The sequence below is a fragment of the Mycteria americana genome, chromosome 17, assembly GCF_035582795.1.
Source record: "Mycteria americana isolate JAX WOST 10 ecotype Jacksonville Zoo and Gardens chromosome 17, USCA_MyAme_1.0, whole genome shotgun sequence".
Classification (NCBI taxonomy): domain Eukaryota; kingdom Metazoa; phylum Chordata; class Aves; order Ciconiiformes; family Ciconiidae; genus Mycteria; species Mycteria americana.
Window position 1 is genome coordinate 3,940,608 of NC_134381.1, and position 24,393 is coordinate 3,965,000.

General features: G+C 62.7%; 2 protein-coding genes across 3 annotated transcripts in view; one reads left to right on the plus strand and one right to left on the minus strand.

The window, feature by feature from the left end:
* The window catches only part of NIBAN2 (niban apoptosis regulator 2), a 31,110-nt gene extending 28,903 nt beyond the window's left edge, over positions 1–2,207 (minus strand). The window contains exon 1 of the mRNA XM_075519948.1: positions 1,796–2,207. Coding sequence (XP_075376063.1) covers positions 1,796–1,850 — 55 coding nt within the window. The 5' untranslated portion in view covers positions 1,851–2,207. The remainder of the gene's footprint in view (positions 1–1,795) is intronic.
* A 9,657-nt stretch (positions 2,208–11,864) lies between these two features.
* Positions 11,865–24,393, plus strand: part of STXBP1 (syntaxin binding protein 1) — a 24,838-nt gene continuing 12,309 nt past the window's right edge. Inside the window, exons 1-3 of one of the 2 annotated variants that reach the window (XM_075519441.1) lie at positions 11,865–12,029; positions 23,572–23,621; positions 23,796–23,877. In XM_075519441.1, coding sequence (XP_075375556.1) covers positions 11,993–12,029; positions 23,572–23,621; positions 23,796–23,877 — 169 coding nt within the window. In that variant the 5' untranslated portion in view covers positions 11,865–11,992. The remainder of the gene's footprint in view (positions 12,030–23,571; positions 23,622–23,795; positions 23,878–24,393) is intronic. The other variant, XM_075519442.1, reaches the window with a different exon arrangement.

Consider the following 24,393-nt stretch of genomic DNA (forward strand, 5'->3'; position numbering starts at 1 on the left):
ACCCCCCCACCCCGAGCATGGGCTGAAACCCCGCAATGTAACAGCTCGGTCCCTGCCAGGGTGCAGCCATCAAGCCTGGCCTTGCAAACATCTCATTTCTGGCCCAGCAGGGACAGATGCCTGCATAGGAAACCCAGCCGGGCTTTTCCTTGTTATTCTTTAGGATTAAGATCACAGGCTTGGACGGGGAGCTAGCTCTGTATGGAGACCCATAACCACATAAGTTAAAGGGGGATTCGGGATGTGCTTTGGACCCGAACGTGCTGCGGCGAGCAGCCGCGCGCAGACCCGAGCCGGTGCAGCCTCATGGATCAGCCACGTCGAGCTTTAACTATGCAACACAAAAACCCCACAGCGCGTTACAAGCTCTCCTTCAAAGCTCGCAAACCTGCTGGCGTCCTGCTGCGCCGCATACCACGTAAGCATTCCTGCCAGCCGGCCCAGGACGGCGGGGCCTGGCAAGGCGGATGGGCTCCACCATACGCCGCAAAACATCGAGTCCGTGTGCCAGTACCGTGGCAGCTGTACCACGCTGCTCCATCAGAGCCGGACCCGCAGCAGCTTTTTCCCCAAAGCCTTTGGGGAAAAAGGGCTTCAGAGCCGCTCCCGTGGCTTTATGGTGGAGACAGAGGAAAGATACGGCAGAGCCACCTCCAAAACCCCGGCACTCCCCAAGCCCTCGAGCTCTCCGCAAGGCGCACAAGGTCCAGCACGAAGCCACGCTGCTCCGTGCCACCCGACTACGTGCGGCTTCACGGGGGGGTTGCTTAACCCGGCGGAGAGGAGGGTTTTTCAGCCTGGGGAGCTGAAACCGAAGCTGGAGCATGAAAGGGCTCGGAGGTCAGGTCCTGCCTGCCCGGGAGCCCTGGGGAGAGAAACGCCCGCATCACAAGTGACGCAAGGCGGCTCGGGGGGGGGCCGGCACCCTGACAGAGGGGTGACCCCACTTATGGGGGTCAAGCAAGTCACCACAGGCACCAATTAGCAGCCCTGTGCCCCCGCTGCCACCCTCCCAGCCATCGCTCCACACAAACCCGTGCCTGTACGGAAGCCGTGACCCCACGTTCAGCGATGCCCAGGCGGCACTGACCGGAGATCCTGCGCCGGGGGCACAGGCACTGCCGGGCAGTCGCCCCGGGACAGTCGGGCTCTCAATAACCACATTGTCACCCTTCCCTGTCCCACAGCGGTGGCGGGGGGACTGCTGTGTCCCGCCCGTGCCGGGGCAGGCCTCCAAGGGGACCCCAGGGGTGCAGCCCCCACCCCAGAGCCCTTGGGGTGGCTTCCCTGGGATCCCCCAGCACTGCTAAGGGGGAGAAGGTTCATCTGCCGGCCCAGCCCCAGCAAACCCCATGTTGACAGTGGTTTCCCTGCACAGGACCCGGCTTGCCAGCATCTCTCCGGAGCCCAGCTCCCCCCTTCCCTCCCCACAGCCCGGGGAAGCGCAGCGCATGAACACGCTTCCCGGTCCCCGGAGCCAACACAAACACCCCCGGCACAACCCAGCCTTTCATTTGGGAGGCAGACAGGCACCTCGGGTGTACCCCCCCCCCGCCCCGCCTCCCCGGGCTGTGCCCAGCCACGGGGACAGGCGAAAACACAGGGAAACTGCAACGTGGTGGAAAGAAAAAAAAAAACAGAAAAAGTTTAAAGTCCGTGAGAGAGGGGAAGAGCAGGCGGCGGGGCTCCCGGGAACGCGGGGGGTGGGGGGGTGTGTGTCCCCACCCGGCTCGCAGAGAGGGACGGGGAGAGCCCGGCGGGGTAAGGGAGCGGGGGAAGCGCGCCGGGAGCTCACCCGCGATGTGCTGGCGGCGACCCTCGTCCAGGTGCGTGGAGACCACATCTCCCATGGCGAGCGGAGCCGGGCCGGGGCGGGCGGCGGCAGGAGGAGGAGGAGGAGAAGGAGGAGGAGGAGGAGGAGGAGGAAGGCAGCGCCCGGGGCGGTCGGCAGCGCGGCGCCCCACGGCAGCCCCAGCTCCGCCGGCCTCCCCCGGCCACTCCCCCCGCGCCGCCCCGCTGCAGCCGCGCCAGCGCCCCGGGGCAACGCAGCACCCGCGTGTCCGTGTCCCCTCCTCCCGGGAATGAGCTGCCCTGATGTGCAGGCGGGGGGATGGGGAGGCCCGAGGAGAGCGGTCGCGCCGCCCCAACGGGCTGCCCCCCTCCCCCCCCCCGGGGGGAAGCGCCTCGGCCGGGTGGGAGCCCCCGCACGGCCCCGCCGTGCCCCCCACCGCGCACGCTGCGGGGACCCACGCCAGCTCCCGCGGCTGCTGGCGCCAGGCAAACCGGCTCCGTCTTGGCACCGGCCTCCTCCGCTCCCGACATTGCTTCACGGGGCGATTGCAACACCCGCTCCTCCCTTTCTACCTGCGCCCTCACGCCCGGGCCCTCGCCAGGCTCAGCCTGAGCCCCTCTCCGTGCCAAGGCGTGCCGCACCGCGCGGGGCGGCCGTGGGAGCCGGCCGGGCAGCGGGGCAGAGTGGGAGGCAGGCGAGGAGCCCCTCTCCCTCCCCAGCCTCCGGGCAGCTCTCATCACATGGGAGAACGGGATGGAAAAACTCAAGTTGCCTTAAAGCGCTCTCCGGCCATGGGTGTTGGACCAGGAGCCGTTTGGCCCCGCTCTCCCGGGGCATGGGGAGGAAGCCAGGAGGGGGCTGGCATCTCCCAGATCAACCAGGATCCCTGGGGAGCTGGAGGGCACGCTCGAAGTGGGGTGCTGGAACCAGTATCGCTCCACCAGTCCAGCAAAATCCCCTCGCACGCGCTCCGCCACGGCTGAAAATTGCCCGGCCGGAGCCATGGGGCACTGCTGGGCGGCGGGTGAGCTCCCAGGCCCAGCGCTGCTCAACCAGGGAGGGAAGCAGCCGGGGCTGGGGAGCTGGAGGAAGCGGTGGAAAAGCTCCTCCTTCCTCTGCTGTTGCTCCAGCTTCTCTCCCAAGAGCAACGGGCGGAAACAGCCCTCGCAGGATCCTCCGTGCGCTGCCTGGGCAGGATCCGGCCGGAGGAAAGGCCTGGCCTGCATCGTTCCCAGACCCCTGGGCACAGCGAGCAGCCGGGGTGTGACCGAGGGAGACAGCGGAGGAGGAAGGGGGAGGACGTGGCGGCGTGGCCAGAAAGTTCAGGCTGTTCCCAGCTGCAGGGCGGCTCCGGGGACTTGCTGCCGACTTGCATGCCTTGGGATCGCTCTGGTCCCCGAGTGCTTCCAGCCCACTGGGAGCCTGGGTTGGGCTGGGCAAAGCTCGGCTCAGCCGCGGCCAGGTTACTTGGCTAGGTCCAGGCCAGCCGGCGTGGAAACGGCTCTGAGGTTGTGCCGTGAGTCTTTTCCTGGGCTGGACTGTTTACCCGGCGGCGGGAGGGAGGAGTGGAGGTGGCCAGCCCTGGAGCGAGGCATCCTGTTTATCCTGCCTGAAATAGCTCTTCTCAGCCGGCCGCAGGCTGCCGGGCTGGGGAGGGGGACGGGAGGCTGCTCACAGCTCTCCCTGCCAGCTGCCACCAGCCCTGCCCCGAAACAGTGCCCACCACCCGCCTGGCACTAACACCGGGGGGGGACACCAGGGGCTCCTTCCCCACCGCCGTGCCGGGATGCTGCTGTCTCCCTGGGGCCAAGCATCCTCCTGGGTGGAGAGGGATGCGCGTGCTCCCATGCCAGGCCGGGCTCTGCTAACGCCAAACGCTCGACACGAGGCCGAAGAACGTCAGGACATCGCCTGGCACCCAGATGCCACCCTGCCTCTGCCCCAGCACCCGCGGGAGTGAGGGCGGCTGGGTCTGGGCTGCGGCCGGGCGCTGCTGGGGCTGGGGTATCCCCTGGGCTGGGCTCACCCCGCGAGGATGCCCACCACGCATCAGCCCTTTCCATCTTGGCATGTGTTTTACCCCCGTAAGTCGTTTCAAAGGGAAAATCATTTCAAAGCTGAAATATTTACCTTTTTCTCTTTGCAATGCCCCATAAGATAGCAGCGGGCTTGTTTGCAGTTTGTTTGCCTGGCCAAAATGCTGTTGAAATCAAGAGATTCTCGTGGGAAATTTAGCTACAGCGAAATCTCATTTCCAATAGAAAATTGTTCCACTGGAGGCTTTTAAACACTTTCCCCAGCTCTGATCCCCGAGGAGTCTGGCTCTGAATTCATTTGAAAGCCTGCCTTAGTGGGGCGATGGTATTTAAGAGGTGGGGAAAATGCATCCACCGCCCTCAAATCAAAAAAAAATGTGAATACCTACCCATGGTAATAACTTAATTATTAGAAACCAAGCTTCATTCCTTTAAAAGAAGCAATGTATGGAACATGATTTAGGCAGTGCACACCCAGTCCTGCTAAATAGACCAAGTAAGTGGTATAAACCCCTTATTTTCGAAAAATCAATCCACGCAAGCACCGGAGCACTACATACTGAGCCATTACCTGTTTCTTTTGCCCACTGATGTATTTCTTAAATAATAAAAAAACCCCAACCCTAATTAAAAGGTAAAAAATAGAGAGCATTGATATTGTTGATTTGCAAACAGGGAGGTTATATTTGTGGCATGCAGAAATAGCGTGTCAACAGAGACTGGAGGCCATAACGCAGACATAGAGGCGGTTTCTGGGGCTCGAAAAACCACCTGAAGATGAGCACAACATCCTGGCACCATTAGTCAGCGCCATGCGGTGACGCAGCGCCGAGCTGCTTCTGCACGCTGGCTGGTGGCAGAGACAAGCTCAGCTGCTAAAGCTTGGGAGGGGGGAAGTAAAGGAGTTATCTGAAGGGTTTTGTCGTGACAGGAGGCGTTTGGAAGCTCAAAGCTCAGCAGCGGCATCACGTTGAGCACTTCTCGATGTATTCCCATGTGGCCACGCGCAGAGGAGATTGTCCCCGACGCAGTCCTGGTCAGGGTTTCCTCCATCCCCGCCGCCCCGCTGGGTGCCCGAGGAGGACGGGGACAGGGGTGGGGATGGGGATGGTTTGTCCTTCTTCTCCTGCTGCCAGTTTCTGGGAGCAGCGCGGGGCAAAGTCCAGCCTGGCCCTGCTCAAGTGCTGAGCCCGTCCCGCCGTGGCCGGGCAAGGGGTGCGGACACAGCCCCCGCTGCTCCCCTGCCTCCCCTCCTGGCTCCATCCTCCCCGAAGATACCTTTAAATTCAGCCCCCTTTGCACTGCCTGTCTGCAAGGGAGGCTCACTCCTTTGGTACAGAGACGGGCAGCAGCACGGGCAGCAGCACGGGCAGCAGCGCCTGCCCGCCGGCTCGGGCATCGCCCCGCTCTCCTTCCCGCGTCCCTCTGCAGAGGCACCTGCTCCGGGTGACGCCACTGCCGAGCTGGAGCTGAGCCCCGCTGGGTTCAGGAGCCCTCGGCAGCCCTGAGCAGCGGGAAACCAAACGCAGCAGCTCCTGCACCGCAGGTGATGCTCAAATGGGTTTATCAAGCCTGGCCCCATGTCTGCCCCACGTGCCGGGGCTGCGAGCGGGCCCAGCACAGACGTCCCTCCTGTTAGAGACTGTGCAGATACGGAGTTTTAAAAAATTACACCGTGATAAGTCTAATCATCCCAGCTAATTACGTCTCACTAAACAGATGGAAATAACACTTATCTGCCTGGGGCTGGCTTATCCTAGCTTCAAAATGAAGGATTTCCCTCTGAATACAGCCTAGGACAATAAACGGTCTCATGGTTTCAGGCACCCGCAGCAATGGCAGCAGCGATTTGAGATAGTGCCCGAGTCGGCAAAGCCCTCAAAGCACTTGTGGAGCCTGAGGCTGGTGCAGAAGTCCACCATGACGAGCAAAGTACTCCAAACCTCTCCTTCACCGTCCCGGGGACCCAGCACATCTCCTGGACAATCCTGATGCCCCAATCCATGTCCATGAGGGAGCATTTAAAAAAAAAAGTCGATTATTTGGGATATTTTTATGCTCACAGCAGTCAAACCAAGCCTGCCAGAGTCTGTGTGCTCAGCTCCCTGCCCCTCCTGCCCCTTCAGCTGCTCCCCCTGGATTCGGTACCCGCGGGGAGGATCACCCCTGCCTTGCTCCTCTTGGGTTTTCCATGCAGTCATTACCATGGTATAAAATCTGACCTCTCGGCAGCAAAGGTGGTTGATGCACCTGCAGAGCGCCCAGAACAGGCTGTTCCCCATCACTTACCCCCTCCAAGACCTGCTGAATTCCTGCAACCACTTAACACAGGAGTACGTTGCAGGATAAAGCTTTCAGCCCAGTAAATATTTATTTCCCTTTCTCTGACATAAGGAGCAATCGGCAGAGTTTTCCTTTCACTCTCATTGACCCTGGGATGAGGATCTGTTTCCACCTCAGCCGGATCACCGGGAAACCCCATCACTTTGGGGGAAGAGCCTGGGCGTGCTTGCGGGCAGGAGGTGCAGCCCGGGGGTTTCAGGGTGTCCCTTGCAAATAGAGCTGCAGGCGTTTCTCCGGTGGCCCCGGCAGCCAGCGCAGCCGGGCTCAGGTCCCCATCCATGGGGGAGGGCCACATGCAAACCCACCCGGGGTCACCTCTGAGGCCTCGGAGGTGAATAAGACGTGTCCTTGCTAAGGGACTCTGCTGCGGCGCAGGGTCTGAGCAAGCCAAGGTTGGGCAGGAGGGAAAAGCACCTGGCAAACAAGGCTGTGAACGTGTCCTCCTGCTCGTGCGCTGGGGGCCGCTCGCCTTCACGGGAACTGGTCTTGGTGCAATTAACAGCTGTATAATTGCAGCAGTAAAACTTCCTTCTGCTGATAAAGCCAAGGGCAGCTCTGCCTGGCCCCGCGGAGCAGCAGTGCCGTGCCCGTGGCTCTGGGGACGGGCCCCACGGGTCGTTGCACCCTCAGTCCCACTGACTCCAGCGGGATTTGCCGTGCCGAAGCAGCGCTCCGAGACAACAAAGTGATTAAGCAGTGCTGAATCAGGCCTGCTGCGACCCCGGCTTGTGCTGAATCAGGGCCAGAGCCGGGGCGGGATCAGTAACCTCCAGCCCCGGCCCCAGCCTGGGCACGGAGCCTCTGCGCAGAGGGATGGAGAGGACCAGCTCCAAGCCCGGCCTTGGCTGCGGAGCAACTCGGGACCCTGCAAAAAACCACCAGCCGGTCCCACGGGGCTGCGGCAGGCAGCCCAGGGGTCGAGCTATGCCCGGGAGGGTCACCCCCACCCGCACACCCCCGTGGGTGAGCACCCACCCGCCTGCGAGCGCCCCGCCGCCGGGAGGGGACCGGCGGGGCCGGGGGACCGCAGAGCCCGCGCTGGCAGAGGGCACGGGTGGAGGAGGGTGGCTCGTGTGGATCACCATTCCCCTCTGCTGGTCGGGACTGGGATAACTGGTCGCCGCCAACCAGGCCTTGGCAGGGAGCCGGGGCCGGCCCGGTGCAGCCTGCGGAGGGTGCCACAGCCTGGCGGCACCGGTACCGGCACTGGCACCGGCACCGGCACGGGCACGGGCACGGGCACGGGCGTGGGCATGGGCACCGGCATGGCATGGGCATGGCAGACAGCCTGTCTGCCTCGGGCGGCGGCACCAACATGGGCAGCGGTGTGGGAACGGGCACTGGCACCGGCACCGGCATGGGCACCGGCACCGGCACCGGCATGGGGTGCTGGCACCAGCGTGGGCACCGGGATGAGCACAGGGTATGGGCACGGGCACCAGCTTGGCATGGGCCATGGGAAGGGGCACCGGCATGGGCATGGGGCATGTTTGTGGGTACAAGGCATGGGCACAGGACACAGGCATGGGACACGGGGCATGGGGATGGGAACGGGGCATGGGCACCGGCATGGGCATGGGAACCGGCACGGGGCACGGGGCATGGGCAATGCCTCCCCAGCCCCTCCAGCTGCTCGCAGGCTGCTGCGGGGACCCAGGAGGGGCTGGGGGCTCTGCCAGCTGCCCGGCTTTCCCGAGGAGCCCACGCTGACGGGCACTGGACACCAATAAACATGGGAACGATGGTCTCAGCCCCTTTGGCTCCGGTGGCTCTTCTCAGCATGGATCAGGCCAGGATATGGCCCTGGCTCTGCCCCTTGCTGTGGGATACTGTGAAGAGTGGTTTTCCGACCTGTGGGTTCTGCCCCACTTCCAAACGCTGGGCAGGGACAGGGCATCGCATCATGCAAGGCCTGGTGCTGGGTCACTGCAGCCACCACTCTGGCATTTGCACGGAGGAAAGGAAAAAAACCACATGTTCGAGCAATGATGAACAGCTGGAAACAGTGGGAAAACCCAAAGCACAAAGCCCGGGCCCTGCTTGCACCCAGAGCAGGGATCTCTGCTCAGCCATCACCCCTCACTGCCTCCAGCAAAACCACTTGGAGATTATTAACCCCGAGCAGCTTCGCCCCAGGCAGCTCGTGGGAACGTGGGAACGAAAGCAACCGGTGACGCTGTGCCCTCCCTGTCGGTGCAGCCACCTTCCCCTGGGACACGTTCCCGGCCCCGGGGCAAGTCATTTGGCTTCCTCATCACCAGTTTGCCTCTGCCTGCACTGAGGGTGGGGTGGAAGCGGCCTCCCTGTTTCACACCTTCTGACGAGGGATGCATCCCCCAGCGGGACGAAGCCTGGGGGGTTTCCCCCTCCCTGGGGCTCTGGAGGAGAGGACAGCCCCAGGGCTCACAAGACTCACCCTGCCTGCGAGCCAGCAGCCCCAGGGGAATCAGAGAGGGCCCAGGGATGCGCTCACGCTCTCCCATGGCTGCCCTGGGAGTGCCCCTGAGCTCCCAAATGCACCCGGAGAGTGCCCGATCCCCAGGGAAGGTGGGCAGGAGGTCAGCAGGAGCTGCTGGTGTTTCCCCCCAAGCCCCAGCCCCAGCACTCAGGGGGTTGCGGGACATCTCCATTTCTCCCAGTTAAACACATTTCCAGCATCTCGACAGTTTTCAACTGAACTTTTGGGGTTGAAAAAGCCCAGAGCGAGGCCTCCCAGCCCAGACGCCTTAGGAGAGGATGAGCAAGGAGGGATCAGGATGTGGCCGCAGGGCTGCTCGGGAAAGTGTCTCCCACATCAACTCCCCCTCAGAGCCACAGACATCCTCAAACTTGTCTTTCAGGAAAACCAGCTTCAGCCAGCTCCCTGCCAGTCCTTGACCCTGAGACCGGTCCCTCGTCTTGCCTCCCAGCTACCTCTGTTATTTAGGCAGGCTTAAATCATACCAACAGTCGCTGCTCGCTGCGGAGGTCCCAGCTGCCAGACCCGGCCACCCCGATTCACAACACTTGGACCAAACCAGCACAGGACGGAGCGAGGGGAGCAGCCACCACCTCTCCCCATCCACCCTGATGTTCCCTCTCAGCCCTACGGTGGAAAGAGGGGCGAGGAAACGCTGCTCACCTCCCCTTACCTGGGCGTGGGGTCTCGCCTGCATCGGGACCGCACTTGCTGCGGCTCGGCTGTGCTGGGGGGTCCGGGCTGCGTGGCTCCGGCTCCTCACCCGGAGCCCCTTGCAGAGCAGGGAAAGGCTCCTGGTCGTCTCCAAGGGTCTAAGGCCTGTGGCCAACAGCCCACGGGCCCAGCTTGGAGGACCCACCATCCTGAGGCATTTTGCACCCCAGCAAATGCCTTTGAGTGGCAACCGGCCCCCAGCCCCCATCCGGCCCCGAAGCCAGCAGGCTCCTGGGCGTCAGGACGTGGGCTCCCCGTACTTGCTGGGGCCGAGCCCCTGCCGTCAGGAAGGCAGTGCCAAAGCATCCTTCCCACAAGCAGCCCTCTCCGCTCCACCATCTGCAGGACGTTCCTGTCCCTGCCCTCCCAGCGCTCGCCTCCAAGGCCTCCATCCCCAGCCTGGCACCCTGCCTTTGCCCACGCAGCCCGCCGATCGGGACGGTCAAGGTTTGGTTGCTGATTTTTCACGTGAAGCAAATGTCACCCTTTCTTTCTTTATTTTTTCTGCCAGATGTGACGGATGCAAGAGAACCACCGGGCTGCTGGGGAGCCAAGGGCAGAGAGGGGGGACACCGTGGGGACCGCCAGCAGACGGGTCCCGGCTCACCTGCGGCTCCGTATACGTGCTGTATTTTTGCCTACAGACAAACGATGCTCGGCCTCACCGGGAAGACTGATGGGGAGAGGGGAAAGCAATATAAATACCTCGCTCTTAAATAGCCTGCTGGTATTTATAGCCTGTGGTTGGCAGAAAGTCCGGTGCCTCTGACAAACTCAACTCCAGCTTATTTTTAAGGAAGCATTGAAGAGAACAGGTTTGAAAGCAAAAGATTGAGATGCACGTCTGCCTGACCTGGGGCTGCCGGGAACGCACGCAGCCGGGCCGGAGCGGGAGCCCTCGTCACCCCGCCGTCCCTCCAGACTCTCCTTTGCTGTCCCGTGTCCCCAGGCACCCCCTGTCCTGCCTCGCCTCTAAGCGACGGGGTGCGCGTTTATACAGCCTTCCACACACGTACCTATCTGTACCCGCGGGCGCAGCCTGTCTCTGGAGCACTCTGCCGTCAGCTCAGGCTCTGCGCTAGCATCCTGCTCTTCCCCACCTCCTTTCCCATTTTTCCCTCTTCACCCCATCGCACCCTGCCCAGGCCTGGAAGGGGGAGCACCGAAACACTCCAATCCCCTCGGCACGGCCCCGGGAGCCAGCTCGGGGCCAACCGCGGCGGCCGGCAGCCCCGGCACGCACCCCGCACCCCGGCTCGGAGGAAAAGCCACCCTCCCGCAGCAGCACCCGGGTGCGAGGAGCTGCGGGGCCGGGTGCCGGGCCGGGGTGCAGCCTTGGCGCTGAGATTTACAGCCCCGGGCGTGCCCATCGTGGGTGGGTGGCCACGGGGTGGCTGCATCCCCTGCATGGGGCGGGGGGAGATATTTTCCTGGAAAACAAGCCTGAGACGGCACAGGGACCCCTCCCCACTGCCCACTCCGCTGTCCCCTCTCCCCGCAGGCGGATGCTGCAGCCCCGGGGGGGGCAGGTCCCCTACAGCCCCATGGCGGGGGGGGGGGGGGGGGGGGCAGCGCTTTGCTTCGGCGCTGCCAGAATAAACCCAGAGGGGCAGAGCTGAGCCCTGGGGGGTGCGGGGTGGGGGGATGTGGGTGCGGGGGGGAGATACTGGGTGCGGGGGGGATGCTGGGTGCGGGGGGGATGTGGGTGCGGATGGATATGGGTGCCCGGGGGGATGTGGGTGTGGGTGGATGCGGGTGCCAGGGGGGATGTGGGTGCGGGGCGATGTGGGTGCGGGTGGATGCGGGTGCCCGTGGATGTGGATGCCAGGGGGATGTGAGTGCCCGGGGCGATGTGGGTGTGGGTGGATGTGGGTGCCCGGGGGGATGCTGGGTGCGGGGGGATGTGGGTGCGGGGGGATGTGGGTGCCCGGGGGGATGTGGGTGCCAGGGGGATGTGAGTGCCCGGGGGGATGTGGGTGCGGGGCGATGTGGGTGCGGGTGGATGTGGGTGCCCGGGGGGATGCTGGGTGCGGGGGGATGTGGGTGCGGGGGAGATGCTGGGTGCGGGGGGGGGATGCTGGGTGTGGGGGGGAGATGCTGGGTGCGGGTGGATGTGGGTGCGGGTGGATGTGGGTGCCCGGGGGGATGCTGGGTGCGGGGGGATGTGGGTGCGGGGGAGATGCTGGGTGCGGGGGGGGGATGCTGGGTGCGGGGAGGAGATGCTGGGTGCGGGTGGATGTGGGTGCCCGGGGGGATGTGGGTGCCCGGGGGGATGTGGGTGCCAGGGGGATGTGAGTGCCCGGGGGGATGTGGGTGCGGGGCGATGTGGGTGCGGGTGCCCGCGGACGCGCGTGCCAGAGGGCGCTCCGCGCGGGGGGCGGGCGCAGCGCAGCGCTGCGGCGCGGGGCGGGGCGGGGCGGGGCGGGGCGGGGCGGGGCGCGGTGACGCGGTCCCGCCCCGCCGGCGGCCCCTCCCCCGCAGTCAGCTGAGCCCCCGGCCCCGCCGCCCCCCGCCGCCCCGCCCCGCGCCGCTCCCCCGCCCCGCTCCCTCCGCAGCCTTGCGCCGCCCGGCGCTGCGCCCGCCACCGCCGCCGCTGCCGGCCGTGCCCGTGTGCCCCCGCCCCCCGCTGCGGACCCCCGGCGCGGAGACATGGCCCCCATCGGACTCAAGGCTGTGGTGGGAGAAAGTAAGAGCCGCGTCTCGCCGCGCTCCTTGCGCGCCCCGCGGTGTGCTGCGTGCGTGTGCGTGTGCGTGGGGGGGTGAAACAACTGACCGGGCTCCGGCTCCCCTTTTCCGCGGGTGGGGGGGTGCGGGGGATGCGCAATACGGGCCCCCGGGGCGGCATCGGCGCCCGGCGAGGCGGGGGGGACACCCGGGACACCCCCGTGGGCAGGCGGCAGGACGTGGGGACAAGCCGGCCCGGCGGGCGGGGGGGAGTCGGGGCTTGTTGTCCCCCTCCGGTTTTTATTTATTTAATTTTGGGGGGTGCGTTGAGGCTGTTGGGATTTTTCTGCAGTGCTGAGGGGAGGGGAGGAGAAGGGGGGGCGGTGGAAGAAGGAGGGGGGGTAAAGAGGGAAGCGAGAGGCGGCCGAGTCTTCCCCCCCCCCCCCGCTCGCCTCTGGCTCCCAAACGGCCGAGGGGCGATCGCCCCGGCAGAGCAGCCCCCGGAAAGCCCAACCGCCCCCCGCACCGGGGGGCTGAGCCCGGCCCGGGGGGCACCGGGATGTCCCCGGTGCAGATCCCCCCCGCCGCGGTGACAGGCCGGGCGCCGCTCGGCTTTGTCTGCAGCAAATCCCGCTTTCACGGTGTGTTTTTTTTTAATTTTCCCGGACGTGACTTGGCTTCCCCGATCCCGGGGCGGCCGTGCCCCCCTCCCGAGCCCCCCCCCCGGGCATTTCTGCGCCCTTGGGGGTCGCGGTCCGCCGGGCTATTTTTGGCAGCCGAGCTGCGGGGCGGGGAGGGGAAGGGCGGGCGGGAGCGGAGCAGCCCCGGGTTCGCTTCCTCCTTCCCCCGGCTGTTGCAAGACGATATTGTCAGCGTCGTGATGGCGGGGGGGTTCTCCAAAACGCCCGAGGCTGGAGGGGGGGTGGGGGGTGGCGGCTCCTTTCCCCGTAGCAAAATTAAACAGAAAAACTCCGCATGTAAAAAAAAACCCAAAAAAACAGCAACTAAACCAAGAGCAGAAACGGCAGGAACCGGTGGAAACTTCCCCCGGGCTCCCCGCAGCCATGAAAAGCCTTTCTCGTCCCTCCCCGTTCCTCTTGCATGATTTATTTCCGTGGCATCGTGGCCAGCCGGGGCCGGGTCTCCTTTTTTTTATTTTTTTATTTTTTTTGGGGGGGGGGGATGGTGTTGATGTGTAGTCTGGGGGGGTGTGCGTGGGTGAAATCCCCGCGGGTGGGTGGCTCCGGCAGCCGCCGCGTTGTGCAGCGAAGCCCTCCCGCGCAGGCTGCAGATGGTGCGGCCGGGGCTGGTGGTGTGATCGGGTGGGTGGCGGGGGGGGGGGTATCCCCCGGATTGATGTCCCTGCTTTGTTCCCAGTCGTCACCTGCCCCGGGGATGGGGGGCTGCGCCATCCCTGACCCCCCCCCCCCCCCCCCCCCCGGGGTGCTGCATTGGGGGTTAGAGCCCAGCCAGCTGCAAAAGGAAAGGGAAAAGGCAGGGAAATGCCCTGTTGTTTCTCTGCTGCAGGATCAGCTGTGGGGAGGGGGCAGGTTGGCTCTTGTGCTTTGCTGGGTTTTCTTTTGGGGGGAGCCTGGTCCCCTCGCCTCAGGGGTGGGGAGAGGGGCTGCCCCCAGCCCAGCCGGGCAGGGTCGGGGGGGAAGCACAGCCCCCCAGGCAGGGCCCCATCCAGCTCATCCGGTGCCCTCGCTAAAGAGGGGACAGAGCCCAGCGCCACTGCGTGTCCCTTATTTTCATTCATTGTCTCTGCGCCGAAATAGGCTGGGAGAGAGCGCCCGCGCACACACACACACACACACACACACACACACACAGAGAGGTTCAAGGCAGCATCATGGAAATCTGGCTCAATCCTTCCCTTCAGGGTTTAGTAACAAACTGCGCTGTTCTTCCCTGAAAAATATAATTCCAGACTGAAAATGATAACTGGTAGCCGGGCATCAGTGCTATCGCGGGGCTATCGGGGAAGCGTGGGTGTCTGGAAGGAGAGAGCAGGGTTTGTGCAGGCAAAATGCTGCATAGGAGCGAGGGACGGGGCCCTCGGAGGAGCACCCTGCGGGGCCCAGCCCTCCCCTCCCACCGGGGCTCGAGGTGCTCCTCAGGCTGCCAGGGAAGCTCCTGGTCTTGGGGGGTCGGTTCCAGCCTTGAGGTGCTGTTTTCAGCTGGAGCTGCTCCCCCAGAGTTCGGACGAGGTGCAGGGTACCCCAGACCTCCCCTTCCCTGGGCACCGATGCGGCTAGCACAAGATTTCCCCGGCTCTCCCTCACTGCGCCAGCTCACTGCTCGCGGGCAGGGATTCCCCCCAGGTTTACCTGCAGGAGAAGATGCTTGCTCATAAGGAGCAAGGGGTCCGAGCCTGGGGCTGACCGCGGGGCAGGGGATCTCTGCTGGGCTCCCTCCCGAGGAGGGACGGAAGGAAAGATGCTGCCGTGTTGCCATAGCTCGCTCCGCCAGGCCCCACCTCCGGAGCTGCATTCTGCCCTGGCTTCCCTCCAGACCCGGATTATTCTTCTGACCAGCTGGTGCCATAACAAGACGGGTTTTGGAGGCCCCTGGAGAGGTGGGAGGAGGTGGGCAGGGGGACGAGGTGGGTGAGCGTTGCAGGAGATGGGCAGGACCGGATTGCCACCCCCCAGAGCCGCGGGGTGCGTGCTGGGCAGGCTGTCCCTGCGCCTCCCCGCAGTATCCAGCAGCAATGGCTGCGTCCCTCCAGGACTCGCTTTCATCTGGCCGGGGTCAGAGCTGAGTGTGCTCAGCCCTGGAGGTGATGCCGAGGACCAGGTCCTCCTGGTGTGTCTTCTGCTCCCTCTGTGCCCACCTCCCAGGGAAGCCCCCTGGAGAACCAGTCGCTTTGCTCTGGTGCTGCTTAGAAAAATCTCACCCAAGTGTGGGAGCTGGTCTCGCCTCTGAGGACACCCATCCCCAAATCTTCATCTAACCCCCCGCCACGTGGACGTTCCCCCCGTCCTCTCTTGCCCCAGGGCCTCCTTGGATCTTCTCAGGGCAGCCTGCCCTGACCTTCCCCTGCCCAGCCTGGTCCCTGCTCTTCTGCAGCACCCTGCAGTGGAGAGGAGGAGGAGGAGGCTGGGTTTACTTCATTGAACCATCACCGGCAAGGCAAGACGGGCCGTGCTGCAGGGGTGACACCTGTGCAGCGCCTGCCACCACAGCGGGCTGGTGCAAGACGCGTAGCTGGGGCATCCAGAGGCGATACCCATGCTGGATCTGAAAACCCCTGGACCCCTTCACCTGCAAGAGGAGAGAAACCTCCCCGAAGGCTTCCTTTTGCTCATGTCGCTGTCACGGACAGATGGGAGAAGCAGAGCAGCCCCAGGATAAGGGAGCGCCCTGCTGCCTTCCAGAGACAGCCGGAAAACACCTTTCCCCCAGGACAGCAGCCGATCCTCCCACGGAGCATCCTTGCCTATGCAGCCTCCCGCGGAGCTGACCTGTGCCTGGGCGCCTGCCTGCCAGAGCCACCGAGGAGCCCCACGGTTAAATCCTGCCTGGACGAGGTCTGATGGGCCCTCAGCACCCCCGTACAGCACTCGCTGCCGTACCGTGTCACTCCGCGTCCCCATCTGTACCTCTCGGGGGTACACCCCTGCCTGGCCCGTGCAGGGATGCGATGACTCGGGGACGCAGGCTCACGCCGAGCTGCACGTGCTGTGCTGCAGCTCCAGGCACAGGGAGGAGGCATGGGCCGGGCTGCCGGCCCGCTGCCGGCCTCGGGGCACGGCCAGGGGCCCTGGGGACCTGCTGCCACCGGGTTGCTGGTGCGTGACTCACCCAGGCTGCTTGGGGCACCTCACCGCTCCCACCACCCCGTGGCCGAGGGCACAGGGAGACTTTGGGGACCAGATGCTCCGAGCCCATTGAGGATGCTCCGAGCCCATCTCAGGGCCCAGGGTACGAGGCTCGTGCTGCCCCCGAGCCAGGCCTGGCAAGGTCTCTGCCAAGCAGAGGAGGAACAGGAGGCAGCAAAGGGCCAGCGGGAACGTTGCAGGGGTGCACGTTGCATCCTCCTCCCTGCACGGGGGCAGGGCCTCCAGCCCCGCCACGATCTCTGTGTGCTGGCGAAGTGGCTGGGTGAGGAGGAGAGGGTCTCTGCGCCCTGTCCCCACGGGTGGGAGCAGAACCTGAAGCCAGTCGCTTCCTGGGCAGCCCACCCTCCTGATCCCCTCCTCCGGGGAGTCCCGAGGGCGGCGCGGTGCTGCCTGCCCGACGTGTGGGTACAGGAACGGGCGCTTGGCAAAGCCTCTGCTGGGGCCTTTAGTGTTTGCCCTCTTGGGATCCTGTCGCCAGGGTCTGTCTCGCCTCCAACATTGGCTCTAAGTTGGAAAAGCTTGAAAAAAATATATGCAAAATTCAGGGCTCGTCTTCACACACATTGCAGAGCAGTTTCAGTCTCCAAACCATGGTCTACACCAGGGGCTGAGAAATACTTGCCTGTACGTGACCATGGAAGGTTATCAACAATGACAGACCTCGCTTTGGCAGGTCTACATCCACCCACTGGTGTCTGCATGTGCAAGAAGGTTGAAAAAGCCACCGACGTAGAGGACTTGGACTCTTCCCTCTTAAAAAAAGAAAAAAAAAAAAAAGAAAAGGTCTGGGTTTAATTCCCCTGCACCTCTCAGGAAAAATGTCCCAGGAGAGATTCCCTCCCTCTTCCCACAAAATCAACACATTTAAAAAGAGAATCATCGTCACATGGCTTTTAGCTGCACGCTGAGAAGCAGATGCTGCGTCCACCAACTCGCGTTGTGGGAAGGAACTTGGCTCTTGTGTTTTGGAGAGTGCAAAAATAGATCAAGCTGAAGGTGCATTAATTTATGGGCTTCCACATTGCCCATGTACACACGAAAACACATGAATGTGTACACAGGCGTTGACACGTGTGCTACAGGGTCACTTATGGAGCCCATCAGATGGTTTGACATTGTGCCACTGAGGGAGCAGCAAAGACCACTCAGGGTCGGACCAGCTCAGCCACACATCAGCTGCCCTCCAGCCTGTCCCTGGTGTCCATGTGAGCACAGGAGACCAACCCAGCCTGGATTCCCACCGAGCCAAGCCTGAAGAGCCCCAATTTGTTGGTGTTTTGCTCCCTCTTGGTTCAAAGCAGAGAAGAACCAGCTCAGAAAGTCATGGCCGCACACGTAGAAGAGCGTGACTTACCCCTGGGAGAGGGTCACCTCCCCTCCGGGACACTGTGACACCCCATGCGTGCCGTCCTGCTGCAGGAAAGCTCTTGGCTCCTCTTGGCACTGAAGCACCGCCAAGACTGGCCACACCAACAGCACCTACAGCCGCTGACAGCCAGGTACAGCGTCTCTGCTGGGGATGGAAACACCTGGTGGAAGAGGACAAGCGTTAGTGAAGGGTGATGCCTTCAAAAGGGACCTGACGTGGTCTGTGGCCCATCGACTCTACCCAAATGGAGAAGCTCTGCTCAGCTCCCAGATCCTTGTGCAGACCTGAGGAAACTATGCCAGGAGTGATCCCACAGTGAAAATCCTTGTGAATTTTACCCCGTTCCTCCAGTGCAGTCAATGAGAGCGATTTGTGGGTGTGATCGTGCGTTTCATTTCCCTTATTTCCTTTTGGGTGTGTTATTCAATTTCTGAAGAGTTGAAAACCTCCAGGTCTCTGTCCTCCTTCTCTCTAGGCTATGCAGGTTTCCCGTGGCTTTGGCTGGCAGGTATAGCTATGTACATCCTTCATGAGAGCAGTGCAAATAGGAAAAGGAGGAATTAATCACAGGTTACTACGATTACCGTGACTAATCCTTGAAGCTAGAGCCCCAGCAGCAAAGCAGCGCTGTGCAGCTCCCCAGAGTAGCACAAATACTGCTTGGCGTGGCTTCGACACGTGGCATGTTTCACCAGCGGCCGTGAGGGAGACGTGTGGTGCTGCTCTGGATGTGAAAATATCAAAGTTCACCTCATCCAGGGTGGGGGAGGAAAGGATGAAGCTGAGCCTGGGCAATTCTGCCCATGCAGGACTTACTGCAGCTGGACGGCACATGGGCTGCACCACCAGCAGGTTCCTACGTGAGGAATGTGTCCTCCAGAAAGGCTGAGGTCTTCCAGGTGGGCACCAGAGTGAGAAAAACAAGCGTTGAGGACATGGACTGTTGGAGGGGACATGTTTGAGACTTTTTTGTTTTATGGACACAGTGGTCTCCAGACTCAAATCATCCCTGAGGTGGCTCTTAGCTGCACTGAAGGACATCAGCTAGGCTTTGTCTCCTGCAAATGAAGTTATTCTCCATGTCCTGAACGGGCTTGATGGCCTTCCTGCCATCCCCTGGTCCATGAAGCCTATTTTATTTGGGAGTGCTTGGGGATGGTACACCGGCACCTAGAGATCCCCGACTGAGGATGTTCAGAGGTGGATACGTGCTCCACTACATTCAAACGTGGTTGTATCTATGTAACATTCACACTGTCTTAAGCAATTAGTTAATGAACCAGCAAAAAAGCAGTTGCCAAGCCAACCCGAAGCCAAACATGTTCGTCTTGGAGATGCAGCGTGACAGCTTTTTAAGAGAAGTGGGTCTTGAGCAAACCTCACCGTGGATTTCTGTGATGCAGCTCTCCAGAGCTGCTCTGGGATGTTGGATCCCAAAACGGAGGATGCGTGAGGAGAGTGACAGGACTGAGCCCTGCCTGTGACAGGGAAAAGCCCACGGTTAGGCCCACTCGTCTCCTGGAGGACCTTGGGCGATTCCTACAGCCTGTTGCCCATCCATAAAGGAACTCCGTCTTCCCTTGCCGCGTCAGGCCAAGGTGTGCAGCCCGTGAGGTCCTGGGACGTGGCAGCGAAGGAGCATTTCTGAGCAGCAGGAGTTTGGCCTCCTGCATTGCTCCAGGAGGGAAGGGCTTGGCCATCGCTGCTGGCACTGGCCATTGGGTCAGCGCTGGAGCAGAAATACCCCCTGGCTACAGCATCCTCACCGACCTGGTGCTCCAGGGTGGGGTGGTGGCCAGGATGAGGTTTCACTGTTTCCACCGACCGGTGGAGGTCAGGGCTGGTCATTAGGTTTCAGGCTCTTTCTGAAGCAGGATAATGGGCTTGGGGCATCCCAAAATGAGTTTTTCTCGGCGCAGGCTTGCGCTTTGTTGGTGTGGGCACAAGCGATGGCAGGGTTGGTCCCTCTTCCCTCAGAACCAGTTGGAGACATGGGGCTGGTTGCTTTTGCCATGAGCAAGCGAGGCAAGGCAGGCTTGGAGAAAGGCTGCCCGGCCAGCTCGGTATAAATAATGTGGGCTAAGCCTCTTGGAGTGACGTATGGGCTCAAGTCCTACTAGGCCACCATGTCACCAGCTTCTGGTCCTGCTTGAAAACGATGCAGTGGGTCACTTTCATGCCACGCGTCACCCCAAGAACAAGCCCAACTGCAGGTGGTGGGCTGGGGGAGGTGGTTGCTCTCAAGCACGTCATCTGCATGATTGCACTTTTAGGACCACATTACTCAAGAGCACAAGGTCCTCCAGTTGTGGGTGAGGTGTGCTTCCTTGTCCATAGGCACTGGCGTTGCCTCTACATTGGAGGATAAGTCCAGAGCTGTCTGTATTGTCTGTTCTCGGTAGAAATTGTAATTAAAATTCTTCCAGCTTGAAGGAAACAGATGCAACGTGGTAGGTCCAGACAAGCCAAGTGTTGAAGGCACTGGATGAGATATGCATACGCATTTTTTCCCCTGAAACCTGGTTTATCTCCAAGATGAAAAGCTAGGCTGTGAGCGTCACTGACTTACGTTAGAGCCCAAAAGCTCTGGCTGGCCAGACCATTTAGGGACATGGGCAGCAACATCTGACCTGCTAATGTGGGGACGTGAGACCACCGCTTCCCGGGAGGTGTCCAGCCTTAACTTGAGGACCTTGGGGAACAGAGGAGCTGCCGTTTCCCCCAGGAGTCTCTTGCTGATCCTATAACTGAGCGTGGAATTGGCTCAAGGATGCCTTCCCTGGCATTGCTCATCCTGGATAGCTCGTATGTGCTGGCATCCCTTCTCCTGGTTAGATGTGCCCTTGCCAGAGAGGCTGCTTAGAAACTGCTCTGCTCTGAGGACGGGTCTGGGTGTCTTCTCAGCCCTGACCTTGGCCGAGCCTTTGCTCTTGTGGCCCCAGCTCCACCGCTAGCAGCCACATGAGCCAGAACAGCCCCAGGGAGCGGCTGTACCCTGTTGGACCGTACCTTTTGACCTCAAAATTCCCACATCTTCCCCCTTTCCGTGCCAGCCCTGACCACCCGCAGTGTTTAGCCTTGCCCTCTTGGTCCACCCAAGTGCTAACAGACCGCTCTTCCCTAACCTGGGGGTTTAATGGTTGCTGCAAGGACACCTGGGAGGTGCAGCTCATGGCCACGTCTCCTCCAAACAGGACACTGTAATCTCAAGCTTTTGTTGGGGGTTGTCTCATGCCCTCCCGCGCTTTGCCAGGGCCCCGGAGCCTCTTGGGAGGATGCTCCGTGGATCTGCCTCTTTCCCGACCCTGCCGGGGCTCTGCGCTGGCTCTGGCAGCCGGTGGAGGAGCAGACCCGGAGGCTACTTAACGTTGCATCCAGATCCGACCCGTGGACAAGGCAGGAGAGGACATCGGTTTAGGGAAGGGCTGTGCCCGGCTGCAGCCGCGGCACAGGGCAGCTCTGTGGCAGGCTGGGAGCAGGGCTGGCCCCTGGTGCCAAGGGGGGCCCATCTCTGACCAGAGGATGGACGCCCCGAAACCACAAAGCTCAGAGCCATCGCCCTCAGAGGTGCCCGGTTTCCGCGCCGGGAGGCCCGTCTTGGTGCCAGGACCAGGCTGGGGACGTGACGGCACTTTTCGCGCTGGGAGGGTGCACAGCCGGGCCCGTGCTCCCCCCGTCGCACACAGCCAGCTCGACCCGTACACACGCAAAAGAGACAGAGTTCCCACGTAGCCGGGCGCTGAAGACGAAATGTCCCCTGCCGCGGCTGCCACAGCGAGGACAAGCTCAGGAGTGGCTGAGGCAGCTCTTTGGGGAGCCCTTTCTGGGCTCCGCTGCCCTGGGCCCCGTCCCCCCCTTGCCGCAGCAGACGGAGGGTGCCAGGAGCACCGCGCCAGCCGGGCCACGGCAGCCTTTGCACCGACAGCACCTTCCCCTGGGCCCCAGGACGCTCGTTCCCAGCCTCCTTCCTTCCTTCCCCTCCCGGCCCCGGAGCAAAGCGGTATTTTCATGGCAGGGACAGTATTCCTCTCTGAATACTGGTCCAGACCCTGACCCCTTCCCGGCCGGTATTGCCGCCCGGCACGCGGTGCGCTGCCACGGCCCCCCGTGCTTTCTTCCCCGTTGTTTGCGATGGAGGTTGTTGGCGTGGGAGGGAGGGCTCCTGCCTGCTGCCTTGTAAACAGCGCTGTTATTCCTGGATCCTTGCTCCGGGGAAGGAGCCAAACGTGAGTAATGAAAGGAAGAGGAGGGATGTGCTGCATCCCTCCTTCCTGGCCCTGCTCCTGCACCAGTGGGGGGCCAGAGAGCCGGACTGGGGACACAGGGCCAGCCCTCGCTGCCAGCTCCAGCCCACAGCAGAGGACAATTCCCGGTTCACATTTTTCCTCTGTGGGTGACCTGGATTTGGGTGGGCAGCGCACATGGGTGCAGGCAGCAGCTTTTCCCCTGCAGTGGTGTCCAGCTCGGAGGCTCAGGGGTACAGACCATCTGTACCCGGTTACCTTCCATCCTCCCTTCCCCGGCCCAGAGGTGCCCTGCACCCCCTTTACCAACGGAGAGGCTAAGGGATGTGACCAAGGGCAGGCAGGACCCCGAGTTCATGGCCAACATCCTTCTGGGGCTCCCTGGAGGCAGATGTCGCTGGGAAGGAGATGGATGTGCAGCGGTAGGAATGGCTGCCTCCAAGTTTTACAGCAGGACAGACAGACCAGCAATGCTCGCAGGCTCCCAGTTTATCCCTGCTGGCACCAGTTCCCAGCCCGGTACTGCGGCTCCAAGCCCTGCGAGCAGCCTGGGAGGTCTTACAGCCTCGCTCAGCCCGTGAAATCACCGCAGGGTGTTTGGATGGTGGCACGGTGAATGAGCCCAGCAGCATGGGGAAACCACGGGGAGCATCACCCTGGGGGGCTGGGGCCGAGCCGAGCCTGGCAGGGCCCCTCCGCTCTCCCAGCGAGGATGCTCCATGTGGCGCAGGGCGGCTGCGAGGCCCCGGCCGGCCCCGAGCCACTCGTACCCGTGCAAATCCCCAGCGGGTGGGAGAGCTGGGAAGATGGGGTCTTTTGCCCAAATGCGGCATCACCTAAAAGCAGGAGTTTCTAGGGCTGGGTGCTCCCAGGGCAGTCCCCTCTGCATACCTCCCTCGAGCCTTATTCTGAAAAAGGGACAAGTTTAGGCCCCAAGCTGCCCCATATAAACGCAAATTGGGCTTTACCCAGGTGACCGGCACCCTTGGGGTCACTTCACACGGGAAGGGTCCCAAGGCTGAGTCTGGCAGGGTGACACCCTCAGCAATGGGCTCCCCACACCTCGCGTGTTTTCTAATGTAGAAACATTCCTTAACTGGGTTTTAACTGGGCATTTCCATCCCCGTCCCTGGGACCAGAGGGTCAGAGCAAAACCCTCCAGGGGAGAAAGCCAGGGAGAGGCACCGTGCAGAGGACACGGCCCAGCCGCTCGCAGACGCAGACTCTTTCCCTCAGGCTCAGCCGGGCAGTTCCCCGGCATGTCCCTGCTCTGCGAGGGGTGATGGTACATACAGCAGGGCAAAAAGGGGACCTTTGGGGGAACCTTCGGGGTTTTGGGGCACCTCACGTCCCCCAACACGGATGTTTAGGCAGCACGTGTGTCTGGCAGGAGGGCAAGTACCTGTTCTGGCAAGGCTTGAAACCCCCTTCCTGCAGCCCGGCCCCAAAAGGTGACATCCCCGTCCCACTGCTGGGGCCACCTCCTTGCGTGGCCTTAACCCGCACCCCACGGGGAGCAGCCCTGCGGGCTGGCCCGGGGCAGAAGCGGGGTGTCTGTGCCTGGGAACGTGGGTGCAGGGTGGCCCCAGCCCCGAGGGGTCCCTGGGTGCTGCCATCCCAGCCGGTTGCGTAAACCCAGCAGCCGCAGAAGGCGAAATGAGATTGCGGGGGATTACAAGGAACGGGCTCAGGCCGCTTGATTCTTGTTTCTAAAAGGAGCTCTTAAGCCGCTGTTGTTTTCCTGGCGCTTCGGATTAGGGCTGGGACGTGTGGGGTGGCCCCCAGGCTCCCCAGAGGGACCCCCCAACCCTCCGCCAGCCCGCAGCTCCCCGCCGGTGTGGACTCCGCCTGTTAGTGCCAGGCATGAGAGAAAACCAAGGCTGGGGGGTGACCGCCCCTCCCTGGGTACCCCAAAACCACCCCCCACCTCCTCCCCACGTCCCCAGGAAAGGCACTGGGGGAGCAGGGCTCGCTGTGGCCCCGCACACACGGGGGGGGGGGGGGTTGGTGTCCCTGGCGCAGACCCCAATGCTGCTGACGGGCCCTGGGGTGCTACGGGGGGGACTTGGGGTGCTCACCCCCTGCCCCGCGCTCCCTCTCTTGCAGAGATCATGCATGATGTGATCCGGAAAGTGAAGAAGAAGGGCGAATGGAAGGTGAGCGCCAAACCCCGGGGATGCCAGGAGAGGAGGAGGAGGAGGAAGGGTGGGGAGGAGGAAGCAGGGAAGGGGGTCGGTGTGGGCAGGGAGCCCCCAAGGGTGGGGAAGGGGTGGGGAAGGGCAGTTCCCTGGCTGCCCGCCGTGCCCCCAGCTCACAGCCCCTCTCCCCAGGTGCTGGTGGTGGACCAGCTCAGCATGCGGATGCTCTCCTCCTGCTGCAAGATGACCGACATCATGACGGAGGGCATAACAAGTGAGTGCCGCGTCCCAGCCGCCTCTCGCAAACGTCACTGCAGGAAGGGCAAAACCTCCCTCTGTACCGGGGGACCCGCAACGGCATCTCCAGGCTGGCACAAGCCCGTCGAGGCGGCGGCACAGCCCCCCCAGCCCCATCCCACCTGGGAAGCAGACACGCTACCTCCCATTGCGCGCGGACGGCCGTCCCGGTGCCAGGCTGACGTTCCACAGCCTCCCTCCTTGCCTGCTGGGGCTGCAGGAGCCCCTACACCTTGTCCCTGGCAGTATCTCAGTCCGAGGAGGAAACCAGGTGTTATTTTATGTCAACCCTATAAATAGCTCCCTGCAGCACTCCGAAAGCAGAAGGAACCCCCGGGCCGTGCATCGGGAGGTGTTTGGGGCAGCGGGGGTTTGCCCCAGCCCGGGTACCACCAGAGCATCACCCCCGGGCGGTCCCCTCCAGCCAAGGGATGTGAGAATAAACCAAGGCAACAGCAACACGGGAGCACGCGGACAAATCCACCGGCCCGCC